The 14,257-nt window shown below is 53.7% G+C and overlaps 1 protein-coding gene across 1 annotated transcript; it reads left to right on the top strand.

Annotated features, from left to right (window-relative positions):
* Positions 1–3,732: 3,732 nt before the first annotated feature.
* LOC149276406 (7SK snRNA methylphosphate capping enzyme-like) lies at positions 3,733–6,635 on the top strand. The gene is made up of 4 exons (XM_089503724.1): positions 3,733–4,965; positions 5,129–5,347; positions 5,544–5,670; positions 6,556–6,635. The coding sequence occupies exons 1-4, from the start codon at positions 3,733–3,735 to the stop codon at positions 6,633–6,635; spliced, it is 1,659 nt and encodes a 552-aa protein (XP_089359850.1).
* The last annotated feature ends 7,622 nt before the right edge of the window (positions 6,636–14,257 follow it).

Genomic DNA, 14,257 nt, shown 5'->3' with positions numbered 1-14,257 from the left:
TCCGCAGCGCTGTACAATGTGTTATTATTATTTATATATCGGCGTCATACTCTGCAGCGCTGTACAATGTGTTATTATTTATATATCGCCGTCATACTCCGCAGCGCTGTACAATGTGTGTTATTATTATTTATATATCGCCGTCATACTGCGCAGCGCTGTACAATGTGTTATTATTATTTATATATCGCCGTCATACTCTGCAGCGCTGTACAATGTGTTATTATTATTTATATATCGCCGTCATACTCCGCAGCGCTGTACAATGTGTTATTATTTATATATCGCCGTCATACTCCGCAGCGCTGTACAATGTGTGTTATTATTTATATATCGCCGTCATACTCCGCAGCGCTGTACAATGTGTTATTATTTATATATCGCCGTCATACTCCGCAGCGCTGTATAATGTGTTATTATTATTATTTATATATCGCCGTCATACTCCGCAGCGCTGTACAATGTGTTATTATTTATATATCGCCGTCATACTCCGCAGCGCTGTACAATGTGTGTTATTATTTATATATCGCCGTCATACTCCGCAGCGCTGTACAATGTGTGTTATTATTATTTATATATCGGCGTCATACTCCGCAGCGCTGTACAATGTGTTATTATTATTTATATATCGGCGTCATACTCTGCAGCGCTGTACAATGTGTTATTATTTATATATCGCCGTCATACTCCGCAGCGCTGTACAATGTGTGTTATTATTATTTATATATCGCCGTCATACTGCGCAGCGCTGTACAATGTGTTATTATTATTATTTATATATCGCCGTCATACTCCGCAGCGCTGTACAATGTGTTATTATTTATATATCGCCGTCATACTCCGCAGCGCTGTACAATGTGTTATTATTTATATATCGCCGTCATACTCCGCAGCGCTGTACAATGTGTGTTATTATTTATATATCGCCGTCATACTCCGCAGCGCTGTACAATGTGTTATTATTATTATTTATATATCGGCGTCATACTCCGCAGCGCTGTACAATGTGTGTTATTATTATTTATATATCGGCGTCATACTCCGCAGCGCTGTACAATGTGTGTTATTATTTATATATCGCCGTCATACTCCGCAGCGCTGTACAATGTCTTATTATTATTTATATATCGCCGTCATACTCCGCAGCGCTGTACAATGTGTGTTATTATTTATATATCGCCGTCATACTCCGCAGCGCTGTACAATGTGTGTTGTTATTATTTATATATCGCTGTCATACTCCGCAGCGCTGTACAATGTGTTATTATTATTATTTATATATCGCCGCCATACTCCGCAGCGCTGTACAATGTGTGTTATTATTATTTATATATCGGCGTCATACTCCGCAGCGCTGTACAATGTTATTATTATTTATATATCGCCGTCATACTCCGCAGCGCTGTACATTGTGTTATTATTATTTATATATCGCCGTCATATTCCGCAGCGCTGTACAATGTGTTATTATTATTTATATATCGCCGTCATATTCCGCAGCGCTGTACAATGTGTGTTATTATTTATATATCGCCGTCATACTCCGCAGCGCTGTACATTGTGTTATTATTATTTATATATCGCCGTCATATTCCGCAGCGCTGTACAATGTGTGTTATTATTTATATATCGCCGTCATACTCCGCAGCGCTGTACATTGTGTTATTATTATTTATATATCGCCGTCATATTCCGCAGCGGTGTACAATGGGTAGACAGGACATAACTAATAGCCCATAACCTAACAATTTGATTTACCGAAGTGAGGGAAGGAGGGTCCGGCTCAAACGAGCGTTAATCTCTCGGCGGTGCGCTCATTAAATGCTTCCCCACTTGCAATGATTTGTATTTGCTATAAGAACCCCCTTTGTAAAGGGAACGTGTGCTTTGCTTACCTCTTTTACCCACTTAAAGAGAAAGCTCTTGGGCCAAAGAATATGTTATAGGATCCAAGGCTCCTGCCGGCTACCAGGGCCCAGTGCCTCAAGCAGTATTCAGCCTTTGCCAGTGGAGGGGGGCAGAGAGGTGCACACAACCTCTCCACTGGGGCACATAGTGAGCAGTATACAGGCTCTGCACGGGTGTACAGTGAGCGGTATATAACTCATGCACCGTGGGGGGTGTAGATTGAGCAATATATAACCCCTGCACCGGGTGGGGGGGCGCTACATTGAGCAGTATATAACCCGTGCACCGGGGAGGGGGCACTTTGCAATATGCGTCCCTGTTCTCGGGGCATTACAGCGAGCCCCATGCTGTGCGTGCGCTGGGGTATCTCCTACAGTTTCACACAAAGACTGAGGGAATGCGCCCCAGAATGCAAACTCAGCAGCGGCTCTAGGGGTATTTGTAATGAGTTCTGATAACTTTACATTGGGAGAGGCCCTGCAAGATTACCCAAGGTCCCGGCTTCCCTGAGCCGGATCCGGCTGCCCCACAGCACCATATGTTAGGGACTCAGCAGAGGCCTCACTCCTTCTGCCGCCATTTTAATTCTCCTCACGGAGGGACAGAGAAGCCAGCAACGACACCACAACGTGAAGACGGAGGGCGGGGCTTCACAACTACAACTCCCGGCCTCCTTCACGGCCATCGAAGGCCCCCTTGAGCATTTGGCCTGATAGTTGCCAGGTAACGGCCAGACTCCGCTCTTTCTCTTAACTGCGAGATTTTTCTCACCGGAGAATACGTAGAGTATTTGTAGGCCACATGGCGGTGCAGAAAATGGATCACCTATAACGTGCAGTGATAACAGGCCCGCTTCTGTGGTTTTATACCGATAATTGACACAGGAGCTGCTAAGGTCAGCTAAAATACCGTTTTGGCTTCTCATTGGCTGGCTGGAAGGGAGTAGGTCCTCCTCTAGCTACTCTATGATTGGCTGAAGTCAACCATCAATACCCTGCACGTGACCCGTGTTTGCCTGGTCAGGGGGCGGGACAAAAACCAAAATGAGGAAGGAGGTTGGAAATAGGGCGGAGCATCAAGCTACTATATAAAGGCGCGCGCTTGCTGAAGTCACACACAGTCCCGCACACAATCTGATCGGCTCTAAGGTGCGCTGCGGGAGCAGGCGGGCTTGGGTCGCGCATGCGCATTTTGCGGAAAATAGGAGGTGGGGCTCGGGCGCAATGGTGGGCGTGATTGGCAGGGTATAAATAACCCTCTACCCCCTCCGTTTCTCTCACAGTTGAGTGGCCGCTGGAGGGGGCGGGTTTATCTGGCGTCGCTTCTCAACCAGAACTTTCCCTGGCAGGTTACACGGGAGTACGGGTGGCCGCGCCTCCCCACGCGTGGACTGCCCGTTCAATGCGCGCTCATCAATAATTCATGTCCTCTCTTCCACAGGCCCTGCCCCTCTAACGGGTCCTGCCGACATTTCCGAGAAGAAAAGACCTTGCGAGGGGGCGTGTCCAGGCTGCGTGTGTTAGGATCCCGAGTCAGGGGCGTGTTTTGGCTCTGCGTGGGAGGAGTCTGTGCCGGTGCTTTCCTGGCAGAGTTTCTCGTGCAGACAGTTGGGCGCTTCCTGGATCTGGGGTTTTGGGACCAGTGGCTACATTATTTGCAGGATGTGGGCCCCTGAGCATCCAGCCTGCCCCCTTCTTTAAGTTATCCCCGTCAGTCAGCGTCACGGCACCGGATCCTCGGGGGGTTGGCCTCGCTCAGCCCTTATTCTTTCTCAGTTGACTGTTTGCTTGGCCTCATGCACTCATGCAGGTTTTAGTAGAGATGTCCACCTCGGAGACCATGCAGCCCCCGGTGACGCCTGGAGACGGAGCTGGGGAAACTACCTTCCTGGCCCCGCTTGTGGAACCTCCTCCCCAACAAGATCCCCAACCTAAAGTTACAAAAGAAGCCTCTGAGCAGCCCCGGGCCCTGCGGAACGGCTTCCAGGGGAAAAGGCGGAACAGCTTCAACATTGGATTTAAGCACCCGGTCCCATTCAAAAGGCGGAGGCGAGTGAACTCTGACTGTGACCCAGTACTCCCGTCAAAGTTTCTGCTCGGCGGCAACATCTTCGATCCACTCAACCTTAACAGTCTGTTGGATGAGGAAGTCAACCGGGCCCTCAACGCAGAGACTCCGAAGTCCTCCCCTCTTCCATCTCGGAACAGAGATCCAGTTGAGATACTCATACCTAAAGACATCACAGACCCGTTGTGTCTCAATGCTGGCTCTGGGGATATGGAGCTCTTACTCTCCCCGCTCAAGAGCGGCCGGAAAAGACACAGGCATCGTCACCATCCAGCAAACGAAGGTCCTCCAAAGACAGCTGGGCAAGATACAGAGCCCACCCCCGAGGAGCCACAACCATACGAACTTAACACTGCCATAAACTGTCGGGATGAAGTCGTTCCTCTGCCGTCTTTGGAGAGTGAAGCTGCTGCAGCAGCGCCGCCAGCCTCCTCGTCGGCTACTGGCGGTTCTCGACATCGTAAACGCAGGAGGACATCAAGCAAATCGGAGGGGAGGCAAGGGAGCCCTGAGAGAATTAAGAGTGTGGTGGTGGGTGGGGGTAACTTTTCCTCAAGAGCTCAGTGCTCACGATCTCAGTCGGCACCAAAGACAAAAAGTCGCTTCCAGTATGGCAACTACTGCCAGTACTACGGATACCGCAACCCGTGCAGGACTGAGGATGCGCGTGTGCGGGCCCTGCGGCCGGAGTGGTTCCGGGCCAAGTCGGTCTTGGACATTGGATGCAATGTAGGACACGTGACCCTCTGCGTGGCTAAGAGTCTGGGGCCTTCTCGCGTGGTAGGGCTGGACATTGATGCCTCGTTAGTGCATGCCGCGCGGCAGAACATACGCCACTACTTGTCGGAGAACGCTAAGGGCGCTGCGGGGTTCCCTGCGGCGTTGGTTTCTACGCGGGGCCCGATCTCTGCCCCCAGCCTCCCGCCGGACGAGGGCACAGAGGACGAAAAAAAGACAGACTTCCCCCACAATGTGGTATTTGTACAGGTGAGTGTCTTGCCCCCCCCCCCGTCTCATGTCTGACCCTTCCATCACTTTTCTCCTCCGTGTTTGGGTGAATAATACCCGAACGTATCCACAACCGGGCTGTTCTCCGCGCGGTTTGTCTTTATTGTGAACATGGTAACGAGCCCCCCTCCCCCACGCACAGGGTAACTACGCGGTGGAGCGGGACGAGCTGGTGGAGGCGCAGCGTCCGGAGTACGACGTCATCCTGTGCCTCAGCGTCACCAAGTGGGTGCATCTGAATGGTGGTGACGACGGCCTCAAAAGGATGTTCCGGAGAATGTACCGGCATCTGAACCCCGGAGGAACGCTGGTGCTGGAGCCGCAGCCCTGGTCGTCCTACGGAAAGAGGAAGAAGTTAACCGTGAGTTGGGGGCGGCTTTCAATGTTTGGGGGTTGAGGGTGGGTTTGAATGTTTGGGGCGGGGGTCTGTAACTCGGTGGCCCTCGCGTTCCGTCTCCATGTGGGGTGGTCTATCTGAATAATAGTGACCCCTGTCTGTTTGGGGGGTGGGGCAATTGCTTGGAACTCCAGGGGGTAACTATGTTTTTTCTATCTAGGAAATAATCTACAAGAATTACTCTAAGATTTCCTTCAAACCGGATCAGTTCACCTCGTACCTCATGTCTTCTGAAGTGGGATTCTCAAGTTACGAGCTCCTCGCCACCCCGCAGGCCCCGTCTAAAGGTGACCGTCCTCGCGTATTGCGTGCAGTATTGCGTAGCGCGTGCAGTATTGCGTATTGCGTGCAGTATTGCGTAGTGCGTGCGCGTCTAGTATTGCGTATTGCGTGCAGTATTGCGTATTGCGTAGTGCGTGCGCGTCTAGTATTGCGTATTGCGTAGTGCGTGCGCGTCTAGTATTGCGTAGCGCGTGCAGTATTGCGTAGCGCGTGTGCGTCTAGTATTGCGTAGCGCGCGCACAGTGAGTCCTGCACCAGCTGTAAGACCCGTTTATTTAAAGACGCTGTCGGCTTTTTCCCCGCCGTCGGCTTTGTGCAGAATCTCTGCAGCCTTACGCTCGGTTGCGTTAAAACACTGAGGCATCGGCTTCCTCACAAAATGCCGGGGGCCATCACTCATCATTTATTCCATCAGTCTGGGGTCCCATGAAGAATACTTATCACGCTAACCAACGCTCTGCGGCTTGGTAATAAATGAGTAGGAGAAGCTGCAGCTCCAGAGCTGCAGTGCCCCCTCCATGGTCCCCCAAGTAGCTGCAGCGATGAGGACAGTATGAAAATGTAAAGAGCCCTTCCCCACCCCATCTATGCATGTAACGGTACCGTCCGCGTGTTATATCCGTGATTAACATACCGGCAGGGAGGGGGAAGCAGCGACTCCTATCACTACAGCCGGTGCCCCGTCTAGCATTCAGTAGGGACGGGCAGTATATAAGGGTCTAGAGCGGGGTAAATAGACACTTCTCGGTGGGCGGTTTGGGGGTAACTCTTGTTTGTTATCGGCTCCACCGTCCTGTATGTGTCCAGCGTGTGGCAGACGTCATGCGTGTCTGGTTGTGCTGTTTTTATTAACCCTTTAATCCCCTGCTCGTTGTCTCCTTTGTTGCCAGGTTTCCAGAGGCCAATCTATGCGTTTTATAAGAACAGCCCGGCCCCGCCGCCCAGCTCCGCCTCCCCGCAGAGGAAATAACCGCTTCGTTTGTACGCTGCCCTCCCCGCCATGACCCCGCTCTCCTCCTCTTATAATATATTTTATTTTGTTTTTTTCTTGTGTAAAATTCTTTATTTTTTAAGAGAAATTGCATTTTTGGGGGTTTAAAGAGCTCTGTCTGTTTCTGGAATCTTTGCAGAATATAACTCGTTATTTGAGCGCTCGTCTCCTCTTATTTAATCAGGTTCGGGGGCTGGAGTGGGGTAATAAGCCTCCAGCGGTGGGTGTACGGTATTAAAGGGGCACTGCAGCTGTTATGTGACCTAATGCAGGCGAGAGCTTCATGGCCCCTTTAAATGTTCATGGCATCCTGTTTAATGCTGGGGTGGTCTGCAGGACCCCCCGGCTGTTTTGCGCTTCAGCTCCGGTGCAGGAAACGCTGTGCGCATGCTGAGAATATTCCTATTGCTTTCAATGTGAACGTTTTCTTGCCACTGATTGGCTGCTTCAAACAGCCAATCACAGACAAGAATGGTCACACCCAGCGGGGCCAGAACCGGGTCGGACCCGAGTCCTTCTTTTGGTGCTGTGACCCGGATGCCCCTTTAGGGTGGAAATTCAGGAGCCTGTTAACCCTCGTTGCCTCGTGGAGAAGTAAATGCCCCGAGCGTCAGCGTGTGCTCACCCATGACACGCGTGTGCGTCTGTAGGACTCCCAGCCAACCGGTTCATTCACTGGACGCAGACATGGAAAGGTGTCCTGCCTTTAACTGGAGCAGGACTCTGAGTGTTAGCGTGATTGACGGAGCCGCTACACAGAAATGTAACGCCGCCCCCTCCTTCACATTCACCATTCACACACGGCAGGGCCAGCCCCATTCTACGCTGCCGGCCAATCAGAAAAGGGACCTCACGCAGGAACTCTCTTGCGCTAAAGACCTGCGATACCCCACAACGCTGCGCTCGACATGTATTGAGTATTAATGAGGTACCGTCACTCGCTGCTTTAAATCCCTCTAAATAATTCCATAGAGACAAAGCACCTCCCACCCGGAGAGAAGGTAATGAAGGGCCGCGTGCGTACCGGAACCAGAACCCACCCGGGGCTACCAAAAGGCTGCTGGCCACTCGCCTCGGGTTCAAAGCGTTAATGATAACCGTGACAAAGAGTGCCGGCCCAATGTGCAGACTAGGGCCTGAACTGCATGCTGATTGGTGCAGGGGTTCTTTAATTATCAGCATTAGACAATGAGACTAATGTGCCACTTAACCCCACCCCAGCTGCCTCTACTGGAAGCAGGATGCCTTCAGTACGCATCTTGCACATGCGCAGCAGCACTTCCATGCTCACAGATCAATGTGAGTGAAGGCAGCAGCAGCCAATCGCATCTGTGCCATCCAAACACTGGGAGCTCAGCACATACAGACTGTAATAGCAGCGCTACTGAGCATGCGCAGAGGGTATGCTCCCTTCTCTGTCAGCCCCTTACCTATTATGGGAGATGAATTCCTGCAGCAGCTGGAGGGCAACAGTTTGGAGACCCCCTAACTAGAGGCTTCCAGGGGAGGAGTCTCATGTTCCACCCCCAATGAGGATTTCTGCGCTCATTTCCATATTCCAGCGATATTATCATGATGGGGGGTGGGGAGATAGACTGAAGTCTGAGAGGCTGGTAGATAAGTGGAACAGCTTCCCAGCAGAAGTGAAATGGGACGAGACCAATGACTGGTTAAGGTCTTCACAGCAGGACAAAAGAGGGCCGGATTGGGGCCGATCTGCCGGCGTGTCCTGAGCTGATGAAATATTTTATTTACCCCATTGAAACTACAACGTCGAGGTTTATCGGGTGTCCCGGCCGGCCCGGTCACCGTCATATAACTTTAAAGCTTTATTCAGTAGGACGATCCCCCCGGCTGATCTGCTCAGGACTGGAGTGTCCCACCTAAGTCATCACCTGATCCTACCGAGGGGGGAACATCCTCCCAGCAGAAATGGTAGAGGGGAAAATACAAAGCACCTATCATGCTCATCCAGCCAGTAGGAAGCTGCTAATGAGAGGCCGTGTTATGTCATGTGAACGGTGACACGCCTCATGCTAAACAAGATCATGGCTGCATTAAATGGGATTTGCACCTATTAAGCTCAGCTGTAGGGCCGAGCTGTCAATCAACCCCTGAGGCGGCAGATATAAAGCGGAACAAACAGCAGCGGAGGCTCCTTCTCACGGAACGCGTATTTTATTTACTTTCACCTTCATCATGACCTCTAATTACAGGAAGAAGCGCTGGGGGCGTCCGGCACCGGGGGCTACGGCTGCGCGCCGGGAAAGGCTTGGGATAAAACGAGCAGCCGGCTCTGGAACTGCAACCACACCTGGGGAGGAAAAACAAACAAACATGGGGACACTGGCAGGGGAATGGGGCAGCCTCACTGCCTCCAGGAGAGAGGGCTAAGGTCACAGCGCCCCATGTCAACCCGCAGGGGGAGGGGCAGACTCCCCGCGTCACCCCGCAGGGGGAGGGCCAGACTCCCCGCGTCACCCGCAGGGGGAGGGGCAGAATCCCCGCGTCACCCCGCAGGGGGAGGGCCAGACTCCCCGCGTCACCCCGCAGGGGGAGGGCCAGACTCCCCGCGTCACCCCGCAGGGGGAGGGCCAGACTCCCCGCGTCACCCCGCAGGGGGAGGGCCAGAATCCCCGCGTCACCCCGCAGGGGGAGGGCCAGACTCCCCGCGTCACCCGCAGGGGGAGGGGCAGAATCCCCGCGTCACCCCGCAGGGGGAGGGCCAGACTCCCCGCGTCACCCCGCAGGGGGAGGGGCAGAATCCCCGCGTCACCCCGCAGGGGGAGGGCCAGAATCCCCGCGTCACCCCGCAGGGGGAGGGCCAGACTCCCCGCGTCACCCCGCAGGGGGAGGGCCAGAATCCCCGCGTCACCCCGCAGGGGGAGGGCCAGAATCCCCGCGTCACCCCGCAGGGGGAGGGCCAGACTCCCCGCGTCACCCCGCAGGGGGAGGGCCAGACTCCCCGCGTCACCCCGCAGGGGGAGGGCCAGACTCCCCGCGTCACCCCGCAGGGGGAGGGCCAGACTCCCCGCGTCACCCCGCAGGGGGAGGGCCAGAATCCCCGCGTCACCCCGCAGGGGGAGGGGCAGAATCCCCGCGTCACCCCGCAGGGGGAGGGCCAGACTCCCCGCGTCACCCCGCAGGGTACCTGTGCCAGTTTCTCTGTGTCCCCTGTGCTCGCTCCCCATGCAGCCAGGTTCTTGTTGAGTTGACACAGAAGCTCGGTGGCCTCCTGTAGGTCCTGGGGACGGAGACAACGTCAGTACCCGCCTGTCACAGTCACTCTGCGGGACAGACGCCGCGTGTTCATGCGCAGGTCCAGTGTGGGTGTAGTCGTGTGGCTGGTGTGTACTGTGTGTAGTTGGGTGTAGTCGTGTGGCTGATGGGCGTTGCGTATAATGTGTGTGGTCGTTGTGTATAATGTGTGTAGTTGTGTGGCAGTCGTGTAGTTGTGTGGCTGGTGTGTATAATGTGTGTAGTTGTGTGGCTGGTGTGTATAATATGTGTGTTGTGTGTAGTCGTGTGGCTGGTGGGTGTATCTGTGTGTGGCAGTCTTGTGGCTGGTGTGTATAATGTGTGTTATGTGGCCGGTATGTGTAGCCGTGTCTATAGTGTGTGTAGTTGTGTAGCCGGTGGGTGTTGTGTGTGGCAGTCGTGTGTAGTTCTGTGGCTGGTGTGTATAGCATGTGTAGTTGTGTGGCTGGTGTGTATAATGTGTGTAGTCACGTGGCCGGTGTTGTTGTGTGGCTGGTGTGTGTATAATGCGTGTAGTCACGTGGCCGGTGTGTGGTGTTGTTGTTGTTGTTGTGTGGCTGGTGTGCGTATTGTTGTTTTGAGTCTTTTCACCTCCCGGATTTTTTCAATGTGAATTTCCCGCAACTGCTCAAACTTCGCGTGATCCATGACAGCTCCCAGCATGCACCACGACCGGAAACAGTGCCTGCTCCTGACAGACACCGCGACCGGAAACAGTGTCTCCTGGCGTGTAATGCTTCACAGAGGAAGGCGGGAACTCGGAGAGAGCAGAGAAGAACCTCCGGCGCACAGCTACCAATCCATACACCCCCCGGGACACGGTGCCCTGCCACTCCATACCCCCCCACATACCTCTCCCCGGGACACGGTGCCCTGCCACTCCATATCCCTCAACCATCTCTCCCCCCGGGACACGGTGCCCTGCCACTCCATACCCCCCCACATACCTCTCCCCGGGACACGGTGCCCTGCCACTCCATACCCCCCCACATACCTCTCCCCGGGACACGGTGCCCTGCCACTCCATACCCCCCCACATACCTCTCCCCGGGACACGGTGCCCTGCCACTCCATATCCCTCAACCACCTCTCCCCCCGGGACACGGTGCCCTGCCACTCCATACCCCCCCCACATACCTCTCCCCGGGACACGGTGCCCTGCCACTCCATACCCCCCCACATACCTCTCCCCGGGACACGGTGCCCTGCCACTCCATATCCCTCAACCACCTCTCCCCCCGGGACACGGTGCCCTGCCACTCCATACCCCCCCACATACCTCTCCCCGGGACACGGTGCCCTGCCACTCCATACCCCCTCCCAACCACCTCTCCCCCCGGGACACGGTGCCCTGCCACTCCATACCCCCCCCACATACCTCTCCCCGGGACACGGTGCCCTGCCACTCCATACCCCCCCACATACCTCTCCCCGGGACACGGTGCCCTGCCACTCCATATCCCTCAACCACCTCTCCCCCCGGGACACGGTGCCCTGCCACTCCATACCCCCCCACATACCTCTCCCCGGGACACGGTGCCCTGCCACTCCATACCCCCCTCCCAACCACCTCTCCCCCCGGGACACGGTGCCCTGCCACTCCATACCCCCCCACATACCTCTCCCCGGGACACGGTGCCCTGCCACTCCATACCCCCCCACATACCTCTCCCCGGGACACGGTGCCCTGCCACTCCATACCCCCCCACATACCTCTCCCCGGGACACGGTGCCCTGCCACTCCATACCCCCCCACATACCTCTCCCCGGGACACGGTGCCCTGCCACTCCATACCCCCCCACATACCTCTCCCCGGGACACGGTGCCCTGCCACTCCATATCCCTCAACCACCTCTCCCCCCGGGACACGGTGCCCTGCCACTCCATACCCCCCCACATACCTCTCCCCGGGACACGGTGCCCTGCCACTCCATATCCCTCAACCACCTCTCCCCCCGGGACACGGTGCCCTGCCACTCCATACCCCCCCACATACCTCTCCCCGGGACACGGTGCCCTGCCACTCCATACCCCCCCCCCCACATACCTCTCCCCGGGACACGGTGCCCTGCCACTCCATATCCCTCAACCACCTCTCCCCCCGGGACACGGTGCCCTGCCACTCCATACCCCCCCACATACCTCTCCCCGGGACACGGTGCCCTGCCACTCCATACCCCCCCACATACCTCTCCCCGGGACACGGTGCCCTGCCACTCCATATCCCTCAACCACCTCTCCCCCCGGGACACGGTGCCCTGCCACTCCATACCCCCCCCCCCACATACCTCTCCCCGGGACACGGTGCCCTGCCACTCCATACCCCCCCACATACCTCTCCCCGGGACACGGTGCCCTGCCACTCCATATCCCTCAACCACCTCTCCCCCCGGGACACGGTGCCCTGCCACTCCATACCCCCCCACATACCTCTCCCCGGGACACGGTGCCCTGCCACTCCATATCCCTCAACCACCTCTCCCCCCGGGACACGGTGCCCTGCCACTCCATACCCCCCCACACATACCTCTCCCCGGGACACTGTGCCCTGCCACTCCATACCACCCCCAGCCGCCTCTCCCCGGGACACGGTGCCCTGTCGGGCACCCCACACACACCCACCTCTTCCCAGTACCCTGCCCCCGCTGCCCCTATGAAGTATCAGCGGCTGTCTCCGCGGGGATAGATTACTGCGGCGGCTGCCCGGAGCTGCACTTCTTTATTTGTTATGTATAAAAAAAAATAAAGTTTAATCCAAAAATCATCAGAATCTTAAATATCAATAAATATAAAAATAAGTTCAGCGGGACGGACGTCTCCCCGCCTGTCCCGGGGGATGTATCCAGCGTCCGTGTTAACCCCCAGCAGGGGCAGGTGCCGGCTGCTAAGATGCCCACTGCCCCAGCTTGTGGAACATGTCAAACGAGCAGCGTGAAGGCCTCGGACGGGGGGCTGTGGCGAGGGGCGGCAGACCCTCCACACCCAGATACGGAGTCTCTGTAAATCGCTCACACAGTCCGGAAAAGGCAGAAAGATCCGGGCCCTCGCTGGAGGTGACCTGAAATAAAATGCCACAGAATACAGGCAACCGAGTATTTTACCTTACTGAGAGGGAGGTAGATAAGTGGAACAGCCTCCCAGCAGAGGTGGTAGCGGGTAATACAGTGAGGTGATTAAACATGCATGGCATAGACATATAGCTCCTGACTCTAAGACGAGACCAACGACTGATTAAGGTTTAAAATGGGCGACTAGACGGGCCGGATGGGGGCCGCTCTGCGGCCAGGGTCTCTATCTGCGGTAAGATGTTATCAGGGTGAATGAGCTTTTCTGTGTGTAGGGAGTAGTCTGGCGGGTAGGGACCTTTCAGCAGAGATGCTTAAAGGACGAGAAAAATAAATGGGGGGGGGTTAAAACATCACTAGCAGTGGGTGTTTAGAACTCTAGGAGAGGAGCTCCGGGACCTACCTGCTTGAGATCAGATGGTTTACGCTGCTTCTCGGTCAGTCTCTGTATTTGTTCCGCAGGAGGTTCCACGCTCACCAGGCCCTGATACAGACTGTGCACGCGGCCCACGTTCAGGGCTAGGCGATAAGGAGATTATATATATACATACACACAAACTATATACTTATATATATATATACACACACTATATACTCTATAGATATATACACACACACTATATACTCTATAGATATATACACACACACACTATATATTCTATAGATATATACACACACTATATACTCTATAGATATATACACACACTATATACTCTATAGATATATATATACACACACACACACTATATACTCTATAGATATATACACACACACTATATACTCTATAGATATATATATATACACACACACACTATATACTCTATAGATATATACACACACTATATACTCTATAGATATATATATACACACACACACTATATACTCTATAGATATATACACACACACTATATACTCTATAGATATATATATACACACACACACTATATACTCTATAGATATATATATACACACACACACACACACACTATATACTCTATAGATATATATATACACACACACACACACACACACACACACTATATACTCTATAGATATATACACACACACTATATACTCTATAGATATATACACACACACTATATACTCTATAGATATATATATATACACACACACACACACTATATACTCTATAGATATATATATACACACACACACTATATACTCTATAGATATACACACACACACTATATACTCTATAGATAGATATATATATATATACACACACACACTATATACTCTATAGATATATACACACA

This window comes from Sceloporus occidentalis, unplaced genomic scaffold (genome assembly GCF_023333645.1).
Source record: "Sceloporus occidentalis isolate IW3139 unplaced genomic scaffold, rSceOcc1.0.p SCAF_242, whole genome shotgun sequence".
Taxonomy (NCBI): Eukaryota; Metazoa; Chordata; class Lepidosauria; order Squamata; family Phrynosomatidae; genus Sceloporus; species Sceloporus occidentalis.
This window is presented reverse-complemented; position numbering and strand designations above follow the sequence as displayed.

Excerpts from the sequence above, each read along its gene's own strand:
- LOC149276406 (XM_089503724.1), top strand. The coding sequence starts at position 3,733 with ATGTCCACCTCGGAGACCATGCAGCCCCCGGTGACGCCTGGAGACGGA. Across the intron at positions 5,348-5,543 it reads GAAAGAGGAAGAAGTTAACC|GAAATAATCTACAAGAATTA; the intron begins GTGAGTTGGGGG and ends TTTTCTATCTAG. Across the intron at positions 5,671-6,555 it reads CCCGCAGGCCCCGTCTAAAG|GTTTCCAGAGGCCAATCTAT; the intron begins GTGACCGTCCTC and ends CTTTGTTGCCAG.